The sequence below is a fragment of the Ostrea edulis genome, chromosome 8, assembly GCF_947568905.1.
Source record: "Ostrea edulis chromosome 8, xbOstEdul1.1, whole genome shotgun sequence".
Classification (NCBI taxonomy): Eukaryota; Metazoa; Mollusca; class Bivalvia; order Ostreida; family Ostreidae; genus Ostrea; species Ostrea edulis.
In genome coordinates, this window is record NC_079171.1 from 62,589,290 (window position 1) to 62,611,232 (window position 21,943).

The following is a 21,943-nucleotide window of genomic DNA, read 5'->3' on the forward strand; positions in this document are numbered from 1 at the left end:
ATAATAACTTAGGTGTAATATGGTATAAAACGATTAACATTTAGTCCCCCAACAATATGCAATGTTAAACTGGAACAGAGAATATGCCTTTATTACATGAAGTGAAAATAATATAGTTTTTTCTGGATCATGACAAGAACACTGATTCTTATAACGTTTATACATGGAAGAATTTACCTGAAAATGTGTGAACATTTAGTATTTTAACCAATAATTCATACATTTGATCTATAACATCCACTTCTTTATTTCCACATAATTTTTTGAGGGAAAACTTCATAATTCATATGCATTATATTATTTGAAAAGTAATTATACTATAACTTTGAAAATTCTTTTTATCTATTTTAGGTCAGTATATATCAACCTGATGTATTGAATGATTTGTGTATGTTGTATTGACAACAAGAGACAAAACTAGTTTATGCGAATAAATCGTAAGGAACTTTTAAGGTTTAACAACTGTAGCTCAATAACAAACACAACACTTATTCAAACCTCCGGTGTTTTGTCGTTTTAAAAATTCACAATGTTAAAGCAAAACATTTTTTTTATTTGATTTTCATTGTTTTTACAAGTCTTATCAATCGTTATTAGGATAATCTTAAGACATTGAAATTATCTTATAAGATGGCAATACAGATTTATCTTATAACTAATAATGGTATAATTTATATATTCCAGTCTAATCCTAATGTGTTTGAATCTGCAGAATCAAAGATAACAAATATTTCCATTTCATGTAATAACACATTTAAAATCAATACAGCAGAAACCATTGTAAACAAATTGACAGTTTTATAAAGCAATAAATCTCCAGTCAGCCATGTTTTGTTGTCGTCTTTCACAAGGGAGCTGATAATACCTAAATGATCAGGGGAAAAACTAAGTAACATCATATAATGGTAGAATCGCTGTGCTGCTTTTTGAAAATTTTGATAATTACTCAACATTTCGCCTTCTCTCAACCACAGTGGACCAACCACTTTCTTGTTTCTGTGAATGGTGACAAACCCGATGCAGTTAGACTAGCAAATAAATATGGCTTCCGTGTTTTATATGGGGTAAGAATGTTGAAAATATACATTTCTCATTGGAATTAATTTACTTACTTTAGAATTAAATGTCATATGTCATCAAATTTGAAATATGTTAGACGAAAAGAGATGAGCATTTTCAAACATTCCTTTATAATAATAACATGTTTTCAATCTTTGTGATTTTTATTTTTATTTGTTTGATAATTTTTCATACAATTACATATGGTATATATGTGTGTGCGTTCGTGCGCATGTATATATGTATGTACGGTAGGTGGAGATAACGAACAGTGATAAATCAACAACCGTTACAGATCCTACCGAAAAGTTACATCTTTACAAGAAAAAACGAAACCGTTGGAAGCCATAGCCGTGATTGGAGGAGATCTATTTCTCTTATCGCAAGAGAACACAGGGTAAACTACAAACCTCTTGGCTATGTTCAGAAAATTTTATCACCCCTTTTTCAACGCACAGTTGAAATATTTTAATTATGTTCACAGTGTTATGTAGTGGATATACAGTTATAACAAGTAATGAAACAGCTATTATAAAACAACAGTTTCAATCATTTATTAATTGTACACTTTATAATGATGTTCAATGTTTGGAATGATCGTCCTATTTGTATTTTTATGGAAGGTCATACACTTTGAACAACAACGATACAACATCAGAGTATTAAGGAATACATCTCCCACGTTTAATGATCCTAAATGGGGAGACATGTGGTATTTCGTAAGTAAATCAGCAGAAGAATTTACACACGTTAGTTCTATTTTGCTTAAAATAGCTCACAACATTGTTCAAGATCTTTACCGTCTACTTTTACATAGAATATGAACACAACTGAGGTAATTCCCGATCAAGGTGTATTATCGTCATGGTCTCAAAATTATACAGGAACAGGGATCGTGATTGGGATTGTGGACAATGGTGTAGAAATAAATCACCCAGACTTGTTGATAAATCAGGTTAGGAACATTTATCATATAGTAAACCAATTGATAGTGTTTTATCCCGCGTTTTAATCATCGCATGCTTTTGCTTTCTGTATTTGCAAATTACATGTTGATGAAAACAAGACCCTTTGTCTAAATAAATTTCAGATATCAGCCTATGGTTTCAATTTCGTAGATGGTTCTTCAAATCCGTCTCCAGATGCCGGTGCTAGGTATTCATATGACACTCATTATGCTGATTAAACTGACAGGACTGCCGAGTGCACGAAGTTACGTTCATATTTTAATTTACAGGAAATTTGTGCTTGCATTTTCGATTTTCAGATATGACATTCCCGTGATATATTGTATGTGGAAAAAATATATGAGTAGCTACGTACTTCGTTACTAGCTTGAAATTACGGATGTATAGTTAATTGCTGTTATAAAATTTAGAAATTCATTTCAAAATTCAGGAGTATCTCCCTCACGCATAGCTCTTATTCTTAGACTAATTTGACTCCCCTTTTTTGGCACACTGTTTTCCCTATAATAGCTTTAAAACTTCATTGTTAATTCGGATTTCAAACATTTCGGTTGAGCATCACTGAAGACATATTATTTGTCGAAATGCACATCTGGTGCATCAAAATTTGTCCCGTATAAGTTTTACATAATGACCCCTATGTCGAGGCCTCTGCTGGTGGAATGTTAGTACCCGGGGGTCTCTACAGCCCAGTAGCTAAGTACTTCGTTACTAGCTTGAAAATACGGATGCATCTTTAATTGTTGTTATAAAATTGAGAAATTCATTTAAAAATTAAGGATTATCTCCCTTACGCATAGCTGTTATCCTTAGACAAATTTGACTCCACTTTTTTTGCCAAACTGTTTTTGCCTATAATAGCTCTAAAAATTCATTGTTATTTCGGATTTCAAATACTTCGGTTCAGCATCATTGAAGAGACATTATTTGTCGAAATGCGCACGTGGTGCATCAAAATTGGTACCGCATAAGTTTACATGAAAAACATGAACAATCTATCGAATAGGTTTATTTACCAAACCAAAACCTCATTATATTTAGGTCGTTCATAGACGTGCTGGCTATTGTCTTTTTTTGCTTTTGTTTCGCAGATTGTATCCCAGTAAAGATTTCCATAACCTGCCTTAACGTACCCGCGTTATTTATCATTATAATATCCCTTCTTTCCTGTAATAATGTGATATATATATATATATATATATATATATATATATATATATATATATATATATATCCAAATTGTGTTTTTAAAAAAAATCACAGTGTCCGGTATAAAATATTAAAAGAAAGAGAATAAACAGTACACAGAGTTAAAAATTTAACGCAAGCGCTTTCATTTTATACGCCTGAGGATTATAAAATGAAAGTGCTTGCGTTAAATTTTTAACTTTGTGTACTGTTTATTCTATTTCTTTTAATATATATATATATGCCTTTCATGAATTTATCAATATAAAAAAAATCCGTTTCTCTTCTGAAGTCACGGAACTAAATGTGCTGGCATTGTAGCAGCTGTGAGTAACAATGATGAATGTATTCTTGGAACAGCGTACGATGCAAAATTTGTCGGTAAGTTGAATCTGTAACCGTGTTTTAATAGATTAATTGCTGTCATCTGTTATATTTATGTTGTCATTCATTATATACATTTATTGATATCTTTCGTTTTAAGCTTTAAGGATGATGGATAATATAGGATCAACATCTGCTTGGGAAGCTGCAGCCCTGACGCACAGAACAAATCAGATTGACATATATTCTAACAGCTGGGGTGTTATTGATAGGCAGGGTTTTCATGGTCCTGACCCAAGTGTCCAAACAGCAATAGAGAATGGAATTAGACAGGTGCTTCTTGAAAGATGTTTTTGATATTGTCAATTCAAATCATTCAGGCAAAGAAACCTTTTTCATTAGTTCTTTAAGAAGGGTGAAGATAATGAACAGTGATCAAACTTTTCTACGAAATAAAAAATCAATAATTTAAAAATTATTATTGCATGTGCCCAACTCCCTATTTTGTACTTAGAGGAGTTATGAAATTGATCACTGTTCGTTATTTTCACCTTTATAAATTGATTCTTATTAATGAAAGGCGAAGATAAAGAACATCACCAATAAATACATTGATAGATTGATTTGATGCAAGGTGAAGATAACGAACAGTGATCAATCTCATAACTCCTATAAGCAATACTAAATAGATAGTTGGGCAAGCACGGACCCATGGCCACACCAGAGGTGGGATCAGGTGCCTAGGAAGAGTAAGCATCCCCTGTTGACCGGTCACACCCGCCGTGAGCCCTATATCCTGATCATGTAAACGGAGTTTAAGAACACACTCAATAATTTTTCACTGATGACACCATTTCCGGTGAACGACTGCAAAATGTAGGACAATACTTGGTGGTTATATCCTATGAGTAGGGGATCTTTATCGTGCCGTAACTACTGTGGCACAGGGCCTCGGTTTTTGCTATTTCATCTTAGATAAATAAATTCAAATTTACTTTCGCACAGGTCCGATAAATTTAAAACTCCGAAAGGTCAATGATCCCGTGAATGACTTTGAACGAATTTGCTCCAATTGTTATCATCCATTTCTTTACTGACGAATTTAATCTGATAGAATTAAAGGTGAAGATAACGAACAGTGATCAATCTCATAACTCCTATAAGAAATACAAAGTAGATGGTTTGGCAAACACACACCCCTGGACACACCAAAGGTGGACTCTGGTGCCTAGGAGGAGTAAGCATTCCTTGTCGACCCGTCACACCCGCCGTGAGCCCTATATCCTGAATAAATTATTTACCTTGCAGAGGTGAAGAAAACGAACAGTAATCAATATCATAAACTTCCATAAGGAATACAATTATGTTGTGTCTTGTAAAACAGTTGTTTCTATCTTGAATGACATTGGATTTCATATTGTCCGCTTAGATAGTGGCCAGATCTTAAATATTTTCTAAACTTATTTGATAAATTACACACTTAATTCAAATTATACACTTAATTCACTTTACGCATTTAACGCAAATTTCAGGGTCGAAATGGCAAAGGATCAATCTATGTTTGGGCGGCTGGAAATGGAGGACCAGATGACAATTGTAATTGCGATGGTTATGCTAACAACATATATACCATTGCAATATCGGGAATAGGCTATGATTTGTATTCAGCTCACTACTCCGAAAGATGCAGCGTCATCATGGCGTGTACCTATGGATCTGATGATCTTGAATACTTTGTCGTGAGTGGCTTTGCTTTTATGATTTCAAAGCATTATATATCGAAAATAATTCACTGGCATTACTGCAAAACACTGCAACTGTGCATTTCTTAGAAGGCAGATTGTGCTCAAAAGCCTCTACATGCGAAGGAAATAATAGTTTGCTGTGACCTTCAACTTGATATTTAGATATATCCAACACGTTTCATTTACTAACAATACTCATTTCCGTTTATATGTCAATTCGATAGTTCCCAGATAACTCGAAATAAAACACCAGGCTTCCACACCCACTCCCTAATTAAATATACATGTTCACTCCATACAAACTAACAACTCATCGGGATAACTGTAGGTTCTACATCGTCAATCTCTGTAGTTTCTTCGCGTATGGTCATTTTGTTTTTAAATTGAGGCAGGTTACTGGTAAATAAATTGATGTCAAAATGGTTCAAGAATCTCGTTTGAAGTCAACGTTTCGCGAGATCTACATGTAAATTATATGGTCGTTATAACGATCGAGTTTTCCAATATCACCTGGAGTTGGATCATATGCTTTTTGACGTATTTCCTACCAATTGTTAGACCGTTCTTAACACAATGATTTGATCAAGATATAGGGCTCACTGCGAGTGTGACTGGTCAACAGGGGATGTTTACTCCTCCTAAGCACCTGGTCCTACACCTGGTATATCCAGGGGTCCGTGTTTACCAAACTCTCTATTTTGTATTGCTTATAGGAGTTATGAGATTGATCACTATTCGTCATCGTCACCTTTTAAAGGCAAACAGTGTATAATTTGACATGCATATCATACAAATAAATTTCCATGATATTTCCATGTTTGATTTTTTTCCAAACATTTTCGCATATTCATTATTTATATGTTTTTCGAGCAAAATGGAACAGGAAAGGTGACGATAATGAACAGTGGCATATATTAAAACCATGCGCGCCACTTCTTCTTATGTATCTGCTTTTTAACCCTTCTCATAAATACACTAACAATGTCGTGTCAATTGTCCTATATGTATCATAATTTATATTCTTTAAAAGGAAACGACAGATCTAAATGCACAATGTGGTCGATTTACTGGTACATCCGCCACTGCACCAATTGCAGCAGGGATTCTAGCATTGACACTTCAAGCAAAGTAATATGTGAATTGATTTCATATTCAATAAGCTCAGCCAGAGCAGCATTTTTTTTAACTTCATATTATCATACAATTTCCTCTCTTTCTCACATATATAATACTATATAAGCGACATAAACCTGAAATATGAATTTTTACTCTTATAAAGCACGAACTTGACATGGAGAGACATGCAACACCTGATTGTTAAGACTTCAAAGCGTCACAATCTCAAAGGTGGAATATGGAAAACAAATGCAGCTGGCAAACAGTGTATGTTATGCATACGTCTATGATATATATCACAATTTATCTCCTTCGGTATGTCATTCACCACACTTTATCATTTGAAAATTTCACCTCAGCACCTAGATTAGTTTACATCTCGATTTAGATGTGCCACATTGATTGCCTCCGATAAAATATATATGTAAGAAATGCTTCTTCTCTATAATTCAGATCACGACTTTTTTGGGTTTGGCCTTCTCGATGCAAGTGCATTGATCACGGATGCGAAACAATGGATTGGACTTCCTTCTTTCAGAGTGTGTTCATCGGATGTAAAAACTGTCAATATGTAAGACAATAGTCTTTAGAATGGTCATCATAGTTTTCATCTTTTGTTTAAGGGACGAAAGGCAATGGAATACAAAATACCTCAACGCTGTAAAATTCATGCTGTTAATCTTATCGGGTTAACATTTAGCCTTTTATAATTGCTCATTAAATGCAGCATTACCAATCTTTGATAAAGTATCACACTTCCATACAATAGAACTTTTCACAGAATAATTGTATTATATTTTCTGTCAACTACTAGATATTAGAATCACTTATTGTTTCAATTATTTAGCAAACAAGTAAAACATTTACAGAACCACCTGCAAAAAAGGTAACAATTCAAGAATTATCAAGATATAGGGCTCACGGCGGACGTGGCTGGTCAACAGGAAATACTTTCTTCTCTTGGGCACCTGGTCCCACTTTCGTTTGTACGGGTTTCACGTTTTCTTTTGTAGGGATTAATTTTTGTTCGTTGTCTTTGTCTTTTTATTGAAATGTTGAATTTTAAATATTCCTTGTCTTCAGTGGGATGGTATGTTGAATAAAATTATTTTACATTTTCTGATTTTTATCGCCAGGAATGTCAACAGTTTGAATTCTGCAGAAGACATAATCACATCTGATGGATGCAATGCATCGGGTAGCAATAACGTTAATTATGTGGAGCACATACAAGTTTTTATTAAATTCAGTGCAAATTTACATAGAGACGTTTTGATTAGTATCATATCTCCAGCAAATACAGAAAGTCAGTTACTCTCTGCACGACCATATGACACCGGAAGTGGTCAACAAGCATGGACATTTTCTTCCGTTCATTTCTGGGGCGAGATGTCGTTAGGAAATTGGACAATTCGAATGTCAATTCCAATAAATACAAACCAAGGTATACTATTTTTAAAAAATATCTTTACCGTATGCTCCAAGTCTAATTTTGGTAACATCTTTTACGGTTTTGTTTATTTCATATGCAAATATGACTTACCACAATATCTATTTTTAACGTCATTTGGTACATACATCCAATTCCGATATACTTTTAAAACGTTTGCGTCGAAATACAAAATTAACATGTTTTTCAGTTTGTAGCGGATTTTTTTGAAATGATTTTTTTCTCTTGCATCTATTTTCTGACATACATGACTGTACTGTGAACGCATACCTTATTTCTTGATTAAGGCCCCCACAACAAAGCAGGGTGTAGCAAAGACTACATTTGTCGACTACATGTGCTTAGACACAATTCGGATACAATTATATAGACGCAAGATGACGTATGATTTCCCTTAAGGGCTAAACATATCGGAATAAAGTACTCTGTATCAAAAATCCTGAGGCAAAAACAGGTTTTTTTCTTCATTCCATTATTTAAATGTCGAATAAGATTTGTAAAATGCATGCAGCGGTTAACAATAGAAATTGACTTTATTTTCAGGACGTTTATTAACATGGCAATTACGCCTTTATGGTACGTCAATTCACCCTTCGCTGGGCCCGGAAAATGAAACTGTTGGTAAGAAAAATCAATGACTTTTTTTCTTATCTTAAATTGATTCACTGTTCCTTATCTTCACCTTTCATTCATATAATTGTAAGAAGAAATAAATGTTCATATTCTGTTCTTTTAGATGTAATTAAACCAGTAACTCGAGGATATGTTGATTCCAAATCGGACGGCAAAAATGAATTAATAATTTCAATAACTGTACCTGTAGTGGTATGTTTAATAGTTTCACCATTTATAGTTCTCATTATATACAGAAAGTTTAAGAAAAAGCAAGGAAGTATCTCGGACATGTCTCCTAATCCTATCAAGTCAATTCAAAGTTGATTCAATTGTGTTGCATATCAAACCTGGACGCATTTTGAAAATGATTGTGTTACAATTGCATCATTCTGCTTGCACGATTTGTTGACGAATTCAAGAAATATGATATAATGTATATATGTAGAAATTATGGACGTATTACCTTGCGAACGAAAATAAGTTTTAGAATTTGAAAACTCGATGGTCATGTTACTTAATATTATTTTATTTCATCTATACATATAATAAATTACCTATCTTTATAGTCTGCTTGGCTATGCACTTTATAAATTAAAATTATAAAGTAATTCTATCGCCATATCAGTTATTTATTTAGATTTATGCATGATAGTAACATACATTTTTTTGGAGTGTTTTCCGGTCGTTATTGTAAAAAATCTTGTTAACCATAACATATTTCAAAAGTCTAAGTTGCATGTGCATGTATGTGTATTTCAATAATCAATGCTTTGTTTCATAATACGAAATCCAAAAAGTTCTGTTTTCATTGATTTCTATTATAAGTTTATTATGCGATAGATTCCCTTTATTTATCAGAAATTTTGTATCATTTTGTAAAGAAGCCATTTCATATGTTTTCTTTATTAATATTATGATATCTTTACAGCCAAGTTCTTATGAAATTGTGATATTCCTATTTAAGGAAACTGCTAATTCATTATGTTGATTTATGATTCTCTTTATGTATATCTCGCATCTTAAAATGTGCGAATACCTATATCTTTATTTGATAATGTATTAGTTGTAACTCTAATAAATATATATAACTACATCTTTTAACTATTTTTATCAGATACTAATGTTTGTATGTAGTTACTGAACTTGATATGATTCTTATATATTTTTCAGTTTATATTTTAGAAGACACTACGAAATTTCATATGCATGAAAATTTCAGATTAAAATGAAAAAATGAACTCATGTGGCAAACGTTTCCTGATCCATGTTTTTAAACAATGCTACGCAATTTATAATATAGAGGAAGATAGAATCGTTATCAATCTTATAAATCCAATAAAGAATTGAAAATTGGGTACATACCCCTAGAACACCAGAGGTGAGATTACATGCCTCACATGAGTAAACATCCCATGTTATCCGATGAAAATACTGTGAATATGTACAGAAGGGTGGGATTTTTCCTGATAGTAGTATTTCTTGGGAAAATCTGCAACGCTGTATATCGCAGATTTTAGACTTACCCCGTGAGAAAACTCCTATATGGCAGGTTTGCCACCTTTTCCCGTTATTTTAAATAGAAAAATTATTTTACGGAGGGCCAACCAGACTTTAAATCATCTAATCCTGTCAATCAGATACATTTCCATACAACAATGTATCCTTTTAACAATGCTATATTTTTCCACAACTTTTAGCGAAAAGAGGATATGTATTTGGGTATGTTCGTCTGTAATATTTCGTCCCGGGTGATATTTCTGAATATCTGAGTCCTGCAATGTCATTTTATATGATGAATCATTAATGATTTTGACTTAAATATCAGTATGTGCAACCCAATATTGAGACAGCACCTACTGACCCCGCAAAGCAAAGATGCACAAATATATAAATATTCAAAGAAGTCTAACTGCTAACAATATTAGTGGCAGTAATGTATCAGAAACATAAGCATGGCTGATGAGGTGTTTTCTTGACGAAAACAATGATATACGTTAGGAATTTCTTGAATATGTTCAGAATCAAAACATAACTGGGAGACGTCTTGCAATAACAATTTACTAATAGAAAAAAAAAATCCTCTGGAAAACATGAATGGTTAGTGTTATGAAAATGCCGCGTACCTTGTGGTCTTCATAATAATATAGGAATTTACGAAATTGGTATCTTCCCTTGCTCACGTAACCCTTTCTTTACAGACCCATGTCAGAGATTCGGAAAGACTAAAAGACAATATTTCTAAATCAATTTAAATCTGAATGTACTAAGATTTGGGGTAGATATAAGAAATATGACTTTGTTAGGAATTGCAACATTAGATCAAATATAGTTACTGTTAATTTAAAATGATGTTTTCGTATTCCAGTATTTAGTTACTAAGTAATAACATCATATCAAATGTTGTCAAAAAGCACTACCCGTTTTTCCTCCATAAGTTCAATGTACGAGTGTACGAATGTTCAAGTACTTACGTTCAAGCACTAAATTTAAATGTACCTGCATCAGATTTAGCAAAAATATTCTTATCTTCAACCTCTTAAAACCTATTTCTAGACATTATTCTTGATACTGAGTTCTTTCGATGGGGACATCGTTGGCCAATATCTGTCTATCAAGTGGAACTTCACATCTGACATGCATAAGATAATACCTAAAAATTTGAAACAAAAGTATGTCTTAATACGTAGCCCCAATTACTAATGTATTGTCAGAGCTTTTGCTCTTGGAAGTGTTTTCTATATTCACGACTCTCTGAAAATTAGTATCTTGATTACTTAGGATATGTTATCAGAGGTAAATGTAGTACACATTTAATGAACGTGTTAGCCAGACTAATTTTGGTAAACGTGATCTTATTGTAATGCATTTTATTGTTCGTTTTAAACTGCAAATCACTGTCACAATACCGGTACTTTAGAACTAATAATACCTGTACAGTTCCTCTTCAGTGAGAGGCTGCGAACTTCCTTGTGAAGCACGTGGCAATCATTTCCCTTAGAGAACACAATATCAGCATAATGTTTGGTGTCATCACAGATGGTGAAAACTAAATATTATGTTTCATAAAATCAACGTTTCTCTGAACAATCGGGTCCCATATCTGAAAGGAAATTGCAAATAAAATCAGTATTGTATTGGCCACCATACCTTATTTGTCAGTATTTAGAACACTTGTCTAACCTTATAGTTAGAAGCAAGGTGAAGATAATGAACAGTGATCAATCTCATAACTCCTACAAGCAATACAAAATAGATAGTTGAACAAACACGGACCCCTGCAAACACCAGAGGTGGGAACAGGTGCCTAGGAGGAGTAAGCATCCCCTGTTGACCTGTCACACCCGCCGTGAGCCTTATATCCTGATCATGTAAACGGAGTTATCCGCAGTCAAAATCAGTGTACCAAGAACGGCTTAAAAATCGGTATGAAACACGTCAGACAGCATTTGACCCAATGCGAAGTTGAATTGACGAACTAGATCGTTATATAGGATACTGATTGTCCGTGTATTGTCTCTTTTTGCATGTATGTGTTACCTAGTAATGCAACGATACGCAGTAAAATGGTACACACATATGAATGTACCATAATGACATGATTCAATTTGTGAAGGTGTTATCGGGATTCATTTCAATGTTAATAAAATGTATATTGAATTAACCCTGTATCCTGTATCAAACCTTAAAAAATCCAACCAAATCAATGCCACAGTTCTTGAATCAGGTATTCCTTTGTCCTTCACATCAGCATCCTCCCAATGTATGTCTGGATTTGCCAGTAGACTGTCACTAGTGGAAGATACCTGGAAACTTCCGACTATATATGGAATGTCAATACCCTTTTCAGAGATTAAAAAAAATAAAATTAAGAATTCTTGGTTTATGTTTTAAGGTAGCAGGGAAACGTTTCGCACATATCGAGGTGACATTGAAGTTATATCGCAAAAGTGGTTAGTTACGCGTGGGGACACTTTACATTAATAACGTGGCCACGTAATAACCGCTAAATTTCCCCAACGCGTATAGTTATAAATAGTTGATAAAATATGTAGTATATTCCGTTTATGCGTATTTTCCCAACACATAATCTTCAATGTGAAAAAAGCGCGCACTTAATCCCTAGCGTAAATAACAACTTTTACAGTACTTGGTAAGGGATTACATATGAAATGCGAAGGTAACAAACTGTGATAATCTCATAACTCCTATAAGCAATACAAAATGCAGAGTTGGGCAAACACGGACCCCTGGACACACCAGAGATGGGAACAGCTGCCTAGGAGGAGTAAGCACCCCCTCTCGACCGGTCGCACTCGCCGTGAGCCATATATCCTGACCAGGTAAACGGAGTTATCCGCCGTCAAAATCAGTGTGCCAAGAACGGCCTAGCAATCGATACGAAACACACAGACAGCATTTGGCATAATGATAGGTTGGATTGGCAAAATGGATCGTTATAACAACCATAGAATTCGCGAAATGCGGATTATGAGTGTTGTAACCCCTGTACCATCAACTTGTTTTCAGTAGCCTGTTTCAATCTAAAAACTGATAATCATACGCAGAACAAGCTCTTGAGTATTGAATCAGTTGAGAGATGTCAACACCACATGCAAGTGATAATGGAATATTGCCACCTAGATATGGGTTATAAATGTATACAGGATATAGATGCCATATATTTGAAACGACATTGTGTAAGGGATTACATAAATTAGAAATGTATAGAAAATTTCAGTCTACATTGCCAGTGCAGCAGAATGCGTAATGAGTGAACATTAAAGATATCCTTCATGTTGGAATCCACATTATGCCTAGCACATACATAGGGTAAATACTGAAGAAATCCATGTAAAACCCAGTGAAGATAATGTTCATATGAGGGAAAGTGAATTGCGCAAGATTTAAAGTAGAATTGAATTGGTTCTTCATTGTACACACTATCTAAATTAAGTTGGATGGTACTCTGATGGAATGGGGTTTTAGTCGAAATTATAGAAAATCGAGGCTAAGAAGGGCACATGAGCATCAACTCATAGCACACCAGCATTATATGTAATTTATGGCCATCAGTATAAAAATATATTCATTTCGACACAATACAAATATTAGCCTGATATAGCTATATATTGATTGATGTCCCGTGGGGATGCAGGTTAGAAAAAGTCCTCAGTACCCCCTTGCTTATCGTAAGAGGTGACTAAATGGGGCGGTCTTTCGGATGAGACCCTAAAAACCGAAGTTCCGTGTCACAGCAGATGTAACACGATAAAGATTCCTCTCTGCTCAATGACCATAAGCGCCGAGCATAGGTCTAAATGTTGATGCCCTTTACCGGCAGTGGTGACGCCTTCATATGAGTGTAATATTCTCCAGAGGGACATTAAATAATATTCAATATTCAAATATATTGATTGATGTTACTCCCCATTTGACCCAAGCACATTTTTAATTTTTAGTTTTGAAGAAAATAAATCATTATGATAAATTCAATTTTTACGGTAATAGAATGATATAATTTGTGTTTCCATAACTGTTTCTGTTTACATTTCATGGAAAGATAGCGTCCTAACAGTTTGACAATCTTACTAGGCGGTGGGTACCGTACGTCGCTGGTTCGACCCCGAGCTGGGGCGAAAATTTTCAGTACCTAGTTGTGATTATTTAGTGCTTTATATATATATATATATATATATATATATATATATATATATATATATTAGCCTGGTTTGCGGGTCATGATCCATAAACATGGTTTATGGGACCCTGCATTTGTAATATGTTTATTACAAAAGAAAACACATTTTTAAGAATAGATTTTGATGTAGATCCCAAATATAGGAAAATTATAAAGTTTTCTCATATTTGGTTTCAAAGCTATAGATAACGTTGTGGGTCATTACATTGTGGGTATATGTCCCACAGTGATATATAGTAGATAATTATATATAACATACGTGTGGGTAGGAACCCACAAACCATATCATAACAATATATATAAAGTATTTGCGGGAAATATCCCACAAAACATGTGTGGATGCAAAAACAATTATATATAGCATACAATTGAATATGATTTGTGTAAAAGCTAAAAAAAAAACACATATCATTTTATCTGACTAGTATATAGGCTTTTTCTTTGATTTTTTCATTAAAGCACCTGTAAAAACTAGAGCTGTCTCCTAAGGGAAATAGTACTAATAGTATATAATTATATATAACATACTTATGGGTAGAAACTCACAAACCATATCACAGTAATATATATATACATGTATATATATATATATATATATATATATATATATATATATATATATATATATATATATATATATATTCTTTGTGTAAAATATCTCACAAAACATGTGTGGATGCAAAAACAATTATATACAGCATACAATTGAATATGATTTGTGTAGGAGCTCCAAAAAACAACAACAAAAAAACATTATTTTATCAGACTAGCATATAGGCTTTTTCTCTGAGGTAAATTTTCATCAAAGCACCTGTAAAAACTAGAGCTGTCTCGTAAGGGAAATAGTACACCCTGGGGGGAATACTCAAAACGAAGACAAATTTACAGAGATGCACTGAGGAAGTTTGCTTTGAAAACTCCTCGTGATAAGAAAAAAATAAATATTGTTCTTAATGAATCACGGAAGCTTGCAATGTAGGTCAGATGCAGCATGCAAAGCACGCATTGAAATGACCAACGATATGTAGATGCACCTCAGGAGTAAGTTTAGTTTGTGTTCCCCTTTTGATAAGCTGAAAACAGACCAAAACGTAGTCCTTAACAGGTGTCAAAGATCTGAAAAACATCTTTAGATGCATCGTCCAAGTTTGGTTTGTATATCTCCAAAGATAAACTGAAAACAGAGCAGAGCACTTTCTTTGAACCGGTGTCACTTATTTGTAAACGGTAGGTCAAATGCAGCATTCGAAGCATGCATCATACAAAGCAGCCTTAGATACACCATACATTTCATTTTGGTTTCAATACTTATTGATATATGTCAAGAACTGCCCTAAATGCTGCCCTAAACCGAAGTCACTGCCGTGTTATATGTAGTCAAGATACAGCAATCAATGTATGCATTGGTCAAGACATATATTAATAAACTATGATTTATGAAATTTTGATTTGAATACTGCTTGTGAAAAGCTTGGATCAGACCTAAACACTGTCCTTAACGAGACGTTAATTCCAGTATGTTTTTTTTTTTGGGGGGGGGGGGTAATAGATACAACAATATGTAAACATACATGTATAAAATAAACAGCAATTGCATAGTGGGTAGGAACACACAAACCACATCACGTCAATATATACATGTTTCCCCCTTTTTTTCCTGGAAATTTTCTACAAAGTAACCATCAGTACATTAAAATTGACCAATCAATCTACATGTAACATGAGAATATTATCTAAAGTAGTCAAAGAAATTAATTGAATTTCATGATTTCTTTCAAAAAAAAAGAGAGACAGTAGAATTCAGAATTTTATTGCAAACAAGATATATACAATTTCAAAAAGTTAATGACCCTGATACTATCAATACAATTCATTAAACATGTTCTGCATGTCCAATTGACTCGTGTCAAGTGCAGGACAAACCCTCAAATCATGAGCCACTATAGTGTCAATAGGATTCTTAAATTTCTGTTACACAGAAATGGCCCAGCCACAGTTTATCCCCCTCCTTCATCAAATGAAAATGAGTTCAAGTAGTGATGCAACATTAGGTTTAAAGTAACCTCTGTGTCTAGTTAGATTGTTTTCTCTGTTACAGCTATGGCCCACACCAAAATTTAATACATTTTTCTCCTTGTGACCTTGTCTAAATAAAACCTGATAAAGGTTACAACACACAATATTTTCTCCAGGTGACTGTGTGTAAGTAATACCAGGTCAAGGTCATAACAAATCCATGGTCAAGTTCATCTCTGTATCATATAAGCAGCAGCCAATGTTTTTTTTCTCCAAACCTATTACCATGATATGGCAATCCCTCCTCTAGAAACGCAGATAAACAGACAGACAAGGCAATTCCTATCTACCAGGCTAACTTTATTTGCAGGGGAAAATAACACTAATAAGGTAACACTTTATCAGTTAAAGATTATAGTTTATTTCTAAAAGTTAGGAGAATGTTTTATGCATCATTTCATATACATGATCAACAGACGTGAATATTCTTGATATCGATAAAACACTACATCATGGTTATTAATGTTTTTGTTTTGTTTTTTAATAATAAAATAACACATCAGAATAGATTTGCTGAAAATTAATCTGTCATTAAAAAAAAACAACTTAGGTATTAGATTTGCATTCTTTCTTCTTCATTTTATTATATAGTTTAATTTGATTCATGGTATAATTATAACCAATTCTCTGATAAGACTATGGCTCTACTGGTGTGAACTTGTAATATTCAATTGAAATTAGGTCAAAACTGTGCAATTTTTGTAGCACTTTGAAATAATTCTATAGATTCTTATTGGTCTAGTAACCATGGCAACACCATTTAATGTAATCAAAAACTGATAAATAGAATTATGGATTTTGATGTAATTTACTAGTGTACAAAATTTTATTTAAATCAGACCAAAACTGTCGTCGGAATAGTTTTTGGAAAGCATTTCAGATTATTCGTTTTTTGTAACCATGGCAACATCATTTATTGAAATTAAGAATCAATGTACAGAATTGGCCATCTTGATGTAGTCTACCCATGCACCGAGTTTTATTGAAATCGGACAAAATGTGTAGGAGTTGTAGCATTTTAAAAATTGTTCACATACAGAGAGACAGATGGACGGAAAAAGGACACTTTACCATAACATAAGCTCTTCTGGTCTAGTAGAGTTAAAAATCAGAGGTGCCAGTCACCTTGTGCTTGCCTGCATCAAGTGTTTGATTATAACCCCCCGAAGGGCAGATATAATAACCTTTTTAATAACCTACCCATTAGATATGTAACATGACTGTCTTCTTAAACTATAAGTATTTCTAAAATGCATTTGTAATTGACATTTAAAATATATGCAATAGATGCAATACTCATAGCAGTTTAAAAAAAAACACAACTTTATATCTTTACACTAATGCAATTCAAACTGCACCCTAGGGACAAAAGATACAGATACAATGTAGTTATCATAGGGTGTGTACTCACATAATATTTCAATCATGTTCACTTAACCTTAAACAAAAACAGCAACAAACAAGAGGTACTGTGAGCAATACTCACTAAGAATACCCCCCGCTTACCACAATCCCCCAAAGGGTGTTGGTAATAGGTATAAACTACCTATTTTCTGAGTGTAAAAAACAAATGGCATGACAAACCGAACCATATTACTACTTCGATGTCCAGTGCGCATGACCTTTGACCTTTTGACCCCAAAATCCATAGGAGACATCTTCATCCCATGGGTAGTCCATATATATGATATGGTGACTGTAGGTGGAAATGATAACGCTTTAGAGCCTGGAAACCATATTGCTACTTCAATGTCCAGTGTGCGTGACCTTTGACCTTTTGACCCCAAAATCCATAGGGAACATCTTCATCCCATGGGTAGTCCATATGTATGATATGGTAACTGTAGGTGGAAAGGATAACGCTTTAGAGCCCGGAAACCATATTGCTACTTCGATGTCCAGTGTGCTTGACCTTTGACCTTTTGATCCCAAAATTGGTAGGGAACATCTTCATCCCATGGGTAGTCCATATGTATGATATGGTGACGGTAGGTGGAAAGGATAATGCTTTAGAGCCCGGAAACCATTGCGTCTACAGACGGACGGACGGACAGACAGACGGACAACCCGATTCCAGTATAACCCCCCCCCCCACACACACACACACACAACTTGTTGCGGGGGGTATAATAAAGTATTGTATCAGAAATTATAACATCTTAATGATGACATTATGATTTTAAAATGACTAAAAACCCCAACCATGAGGTCACACTTCAGGGACATATGATGCAGACAGGAAGCAGTGAGTGTATACAGGTATAATGCATACAAACATTCAATCTTCATTCTAAAACATGAGTCATTCTCTTGTTTATCTACCTCTAAGTCAACTCAGGTGATCAAAAAATGAGTCCAAGGTATTTTATTCAGGAGTTACTGTTCTAGTTTCAAGATGTTAACACAGCATCATGTTTGACTGCATGACAGAAGTCCTAACTTTGTTAACTCATTTACGTCTCAGCATATGTTGCACTTTACTCTTTATCTGATGAATATTTCTATCAGCAAGAAATTTATATTTGTGTTTTACTTTCAGTGCTTCTGTATTACTTGGTATGATTTTATCTTTGAAGTTCTTATTAAATTCAAATCTAAGGACATTCTCCTCATCCACTGTCCATCTTTTTCTCTTTGATGGAAATGTGGTGTTTGATGGTTCTCTCGACGATTCTTCATCAGTTGGGACATAATCCTTGTCTTCCTCACAAGAATCTGTGAATCAAATATAAATGGAGTTCAGTGAATAAAATGCTACATTTGTAAGTTAAAACAGGGTTTTACTACAGCTTCAAAAATATGTGCACAAACACAATGTGAGGAGAATTGTTTATAACCTCTTAGAATACTTTTATTTAAAAGCATGTGCAATGGGATAAATTGAAAGTTGTAATTGCCTTGAAACTTCCCTCACATAAATTTATCCCCTTGGATAAATCTCTCAATTTAATCAGAAACAATTTCATTCATACCTTGATCTATTTCTGCATTCAAAGCAACTTTTCTTTTCCTGTTTACAGGTTGGTTTCTTTAAAAAAAGAAACATTTTCAAAGGAGATATTCCTTTCATATATAATACAATACGTATTTACACTACACAAACCTTTCTTTCACTGAAGAGGAATTCAATATTGATATATCAATAAACAAAAGTAGCATATTCATCATGATGTTGACACTGTCGACTGTTTTCTTTGTCAAGACAGTCTTGATGCTCTCGTCGGTGGACGTGTTTACCGAAATGTTCGTGGCATATATGCAGTGATGTTTCCCACCGCAAATTTGCATTTTTAATGTGAGAAAATGTAGATGAAGAAAACAAATACCGTATAACATTCAGAGTTAAGGATGAAGATTAAAGGCCTAAAGGAAAAAACAAGAAAAGTTGAGAGACTAGCTACAAGGCATATTCTAAGCAACTAGCTGACATAAAACATCATAAAATCACCAGAGAACTGGATTAAAAAATATATATGTATTTAAAAAAAAAAAAAAGAAAGATTTGATTTAATAAAATAATCATTGTTTTCCATGTATGTACTTTACATGAGACGAAATGCACTAACTACGCTGGTCAATGTACATATTGTAGATATTAATGTTCCGTGTGATTAGGTTACGTAATGACCTATGAACTTTGGAAAACTTCATATAAAAATGAAGTTTTTCACTCTTTGAATGTTTATATAGCAGAGAGAGACCACAAATGCATATATAAAGAAAACAAAATTAATAGTCTTTTTTTAAAAAATAAATCACAACCCTGTTGTAGAAATTACATCAGTACAGAATTATTGTGAAAGCATAAGGTAGCCTTAACAACTGACATTTGCATTTGGATATGCTATCCAGAATAATGCAGCTGCGAGAGTAACTTAATCCTTCTGCAAATTTAACCATATTCTTTAAACCTGATGCTGATTTTACACAGTTTTAGTTAAATTATATAATATATGTATTGTATTGATTTTCAGAAAATGTATTGATATTGTATCAAAACATTTCAAATTGATGATGCATCTAGATCAAATCCATGAACAAGATAGTAACTGTGAGTGAAACTCACAAGGGATACCCCCGCCACCCACATATTTGTATGCTGACCGAATGACTTTGTCTAATGGAGACTTAACCATACACCAAAAATGAAAAGTCTTCATCAAAAGAAAAAATGGTGGTGCAGACACGAATCTATGGTATAAACCTATGTTGATCTTGAGGTCAAAAGTCAAGGTCATATAGAGTTCATGAATGTACTGGACACACTGTCTCATGGTAATACATCCATGTGCCAAATATGGTATGCCTATACCAAATAACAAAAAAGTTATGCCTCGGATACGAATTTATGGTAATTTTTTTTATAATTTTGACTTTTAGGTAAAAAGTCAAGGTCACACAGAGGTCATGAAGGTACTAGACACATTGTCGCATGGTGATACACCCATGTGCCAAATATGATATGCCTATGTCAAAGAACTAAGAAGTTACAGTCCGGACACGAATCCATTGAAAAACCCTATGGTTTTAACCTTCGGATCAAAGGTCAAGGTAATATAGAGGTCAAGATGGTACCTGACACATCGTCTTATGATGATACACCCATGTGCCAAATATGGTATGCCTATGTCAAAGAACAAAGAAGTTACAGGCCGGACACGAATCTGCACAGACAGACGGACGGACAGAGTGATTCCTATATACCCACCACCAAAAGTTCGTTTGCGGTGGGTATAATGACAGCTCTACTGAAAGACAATTGACAAAAAGTTACTGCTCACTAATACATTTAATATTATGATGTTATACTGAAGTATTTTTAGATAAATATGTATTTCTTTATTATAAACTACATGAGAAAATCATATTTTAATGTTGCACTTAAAATTTACTGTTTTTGAGTAAAACTTTAACCTGAGTACAGGGGTATGGCACAAGCCCCCTGACACATTAAAACCAGAGTGGTGACCTGCAAACTATCAGCTTAGCCAGGTTTTTAAAAACAATTAATTCCAAATGATACATAGACTGAAAGAGTGATCATTTTCAAGTCAATATGTCAAATTTTAGACTTGTAGCATAATTTAAATCAGAATATTTTTCATTTTAAGTTCAATGCTACTAACCCCCATTTCAAACTACAGGTACATGTATATGAACCTCCAAATGGATGACTTTTGAAAGAGAGAAGTAAAAAAAGATATTGGAAGAATATTAAATAAGCAACTTACTGGTAGGATAGTCTAGCATCATTTTCTTGTACTGGATGTGCACCAGTGCTTATTTTCTGTGTCTTGGGAATCGGGATAGGCCCTTTGAAATTGACAAATATAACAAAAAGTTAATGAAAATAAAGAACTGAAATAAAATGTCATGTCAAATTATATGATGCATTACTCTTACATTTGCAGGGACTACCTCCTTTAAATATATTATTTCATATATTATACCACCTTAATTAAAGGTCACAGTGACACACCTTCTGCTTATGATGCATTATCTGTCCAAGTTTGATGTTTCTAGGCCAAATAAGTTTCCAGTTATGAACCGGACAAGGTTTTTCCATATTTCCATATTTGGTAATATCATTTTAATCAAAGGTCACAGTGTCCTAGATGTATGGTGGGGCACACCTTCTATCTGAGATGCATTTTCTGTCCAAGTTTGATGATTCTAGACCAAATAGTTTTCCAGTTATGACAGG

The 21,943-nt window shown here is 33.8% G+C and overlaps 1 protein-coding gene and 1 long non-coding RNA gene across 8 annotated transcripts; one reads left to right on the plus strand and one right to left on the minus strand.

Moving 5' to 3' along the window:
- The first annotated feature begins 828 nt into the window (after window positions 1–828).
- Window positions 829–9,558, plus strand: LOC125662495 (furin-like protease kpc-1). Of its 7 annotated transcripts, none has more exons than XM_056146620.1 (15): window positions 835–1,064; window positions 1,355–1,456; window positions 1,683–1,778; window positions 1,877–2,014; window positions 2,150–2,214; window positions 3,508–3,596; window positions 3,700–3,872; window positions 5,072–5,278; window positions 6,315–6,412; window positions 6,564–6,667; window positions 6,854–6,971; window positions 7,248–7,286; window positions 7,537–7,844; window positions 8,394–8,471; window positions 8,587–9,558. In XM_056146620.1, exons 1-15 carry the CDS (start codon window positions 903–905, stop codon window positions 8,787–8,789), a joined length of 1,980 nt encoding a protein of 659 aa, XP_056002595.1. In that variant the 5' UTR covers window positions 835–902; the 3' UTR covers window positions 8,790–9,558. The 7 variants fall into 7 exon arrangements, with proteins under 7 accessions (XP_056002596.1, XP_056002595.1, XP_056002597.1 ...); XM_056146622.1 differs by having other exon boundaries at window positions 8,720–9,558; XM_056146621.1 differs by lacking the exon at window positions 7,248–7,286 and having other exon boundaries at window positions 829–1,064.
- Window positions 9,559–18,461: 8,903 nt separating this feature from the next.
- LOC125662527 (uncharacterized) lies at window positions 18,462–21,552 on the minus strand. The gene is made up of 3 exons (XR_007365414.2): window positions 21,471–21,552; window positions 19,212–19,267; window positions 18,462–18,954 (listed from the first exon to the last, which is right to left on the minus strand). It is a non-coding gene; the product is annotated as an uncharacterized LOC125662527 (long non-coding RNA).
- Between the last annotated feature and the right edge of the window lie 391 nt (window positions 21,553–21,943).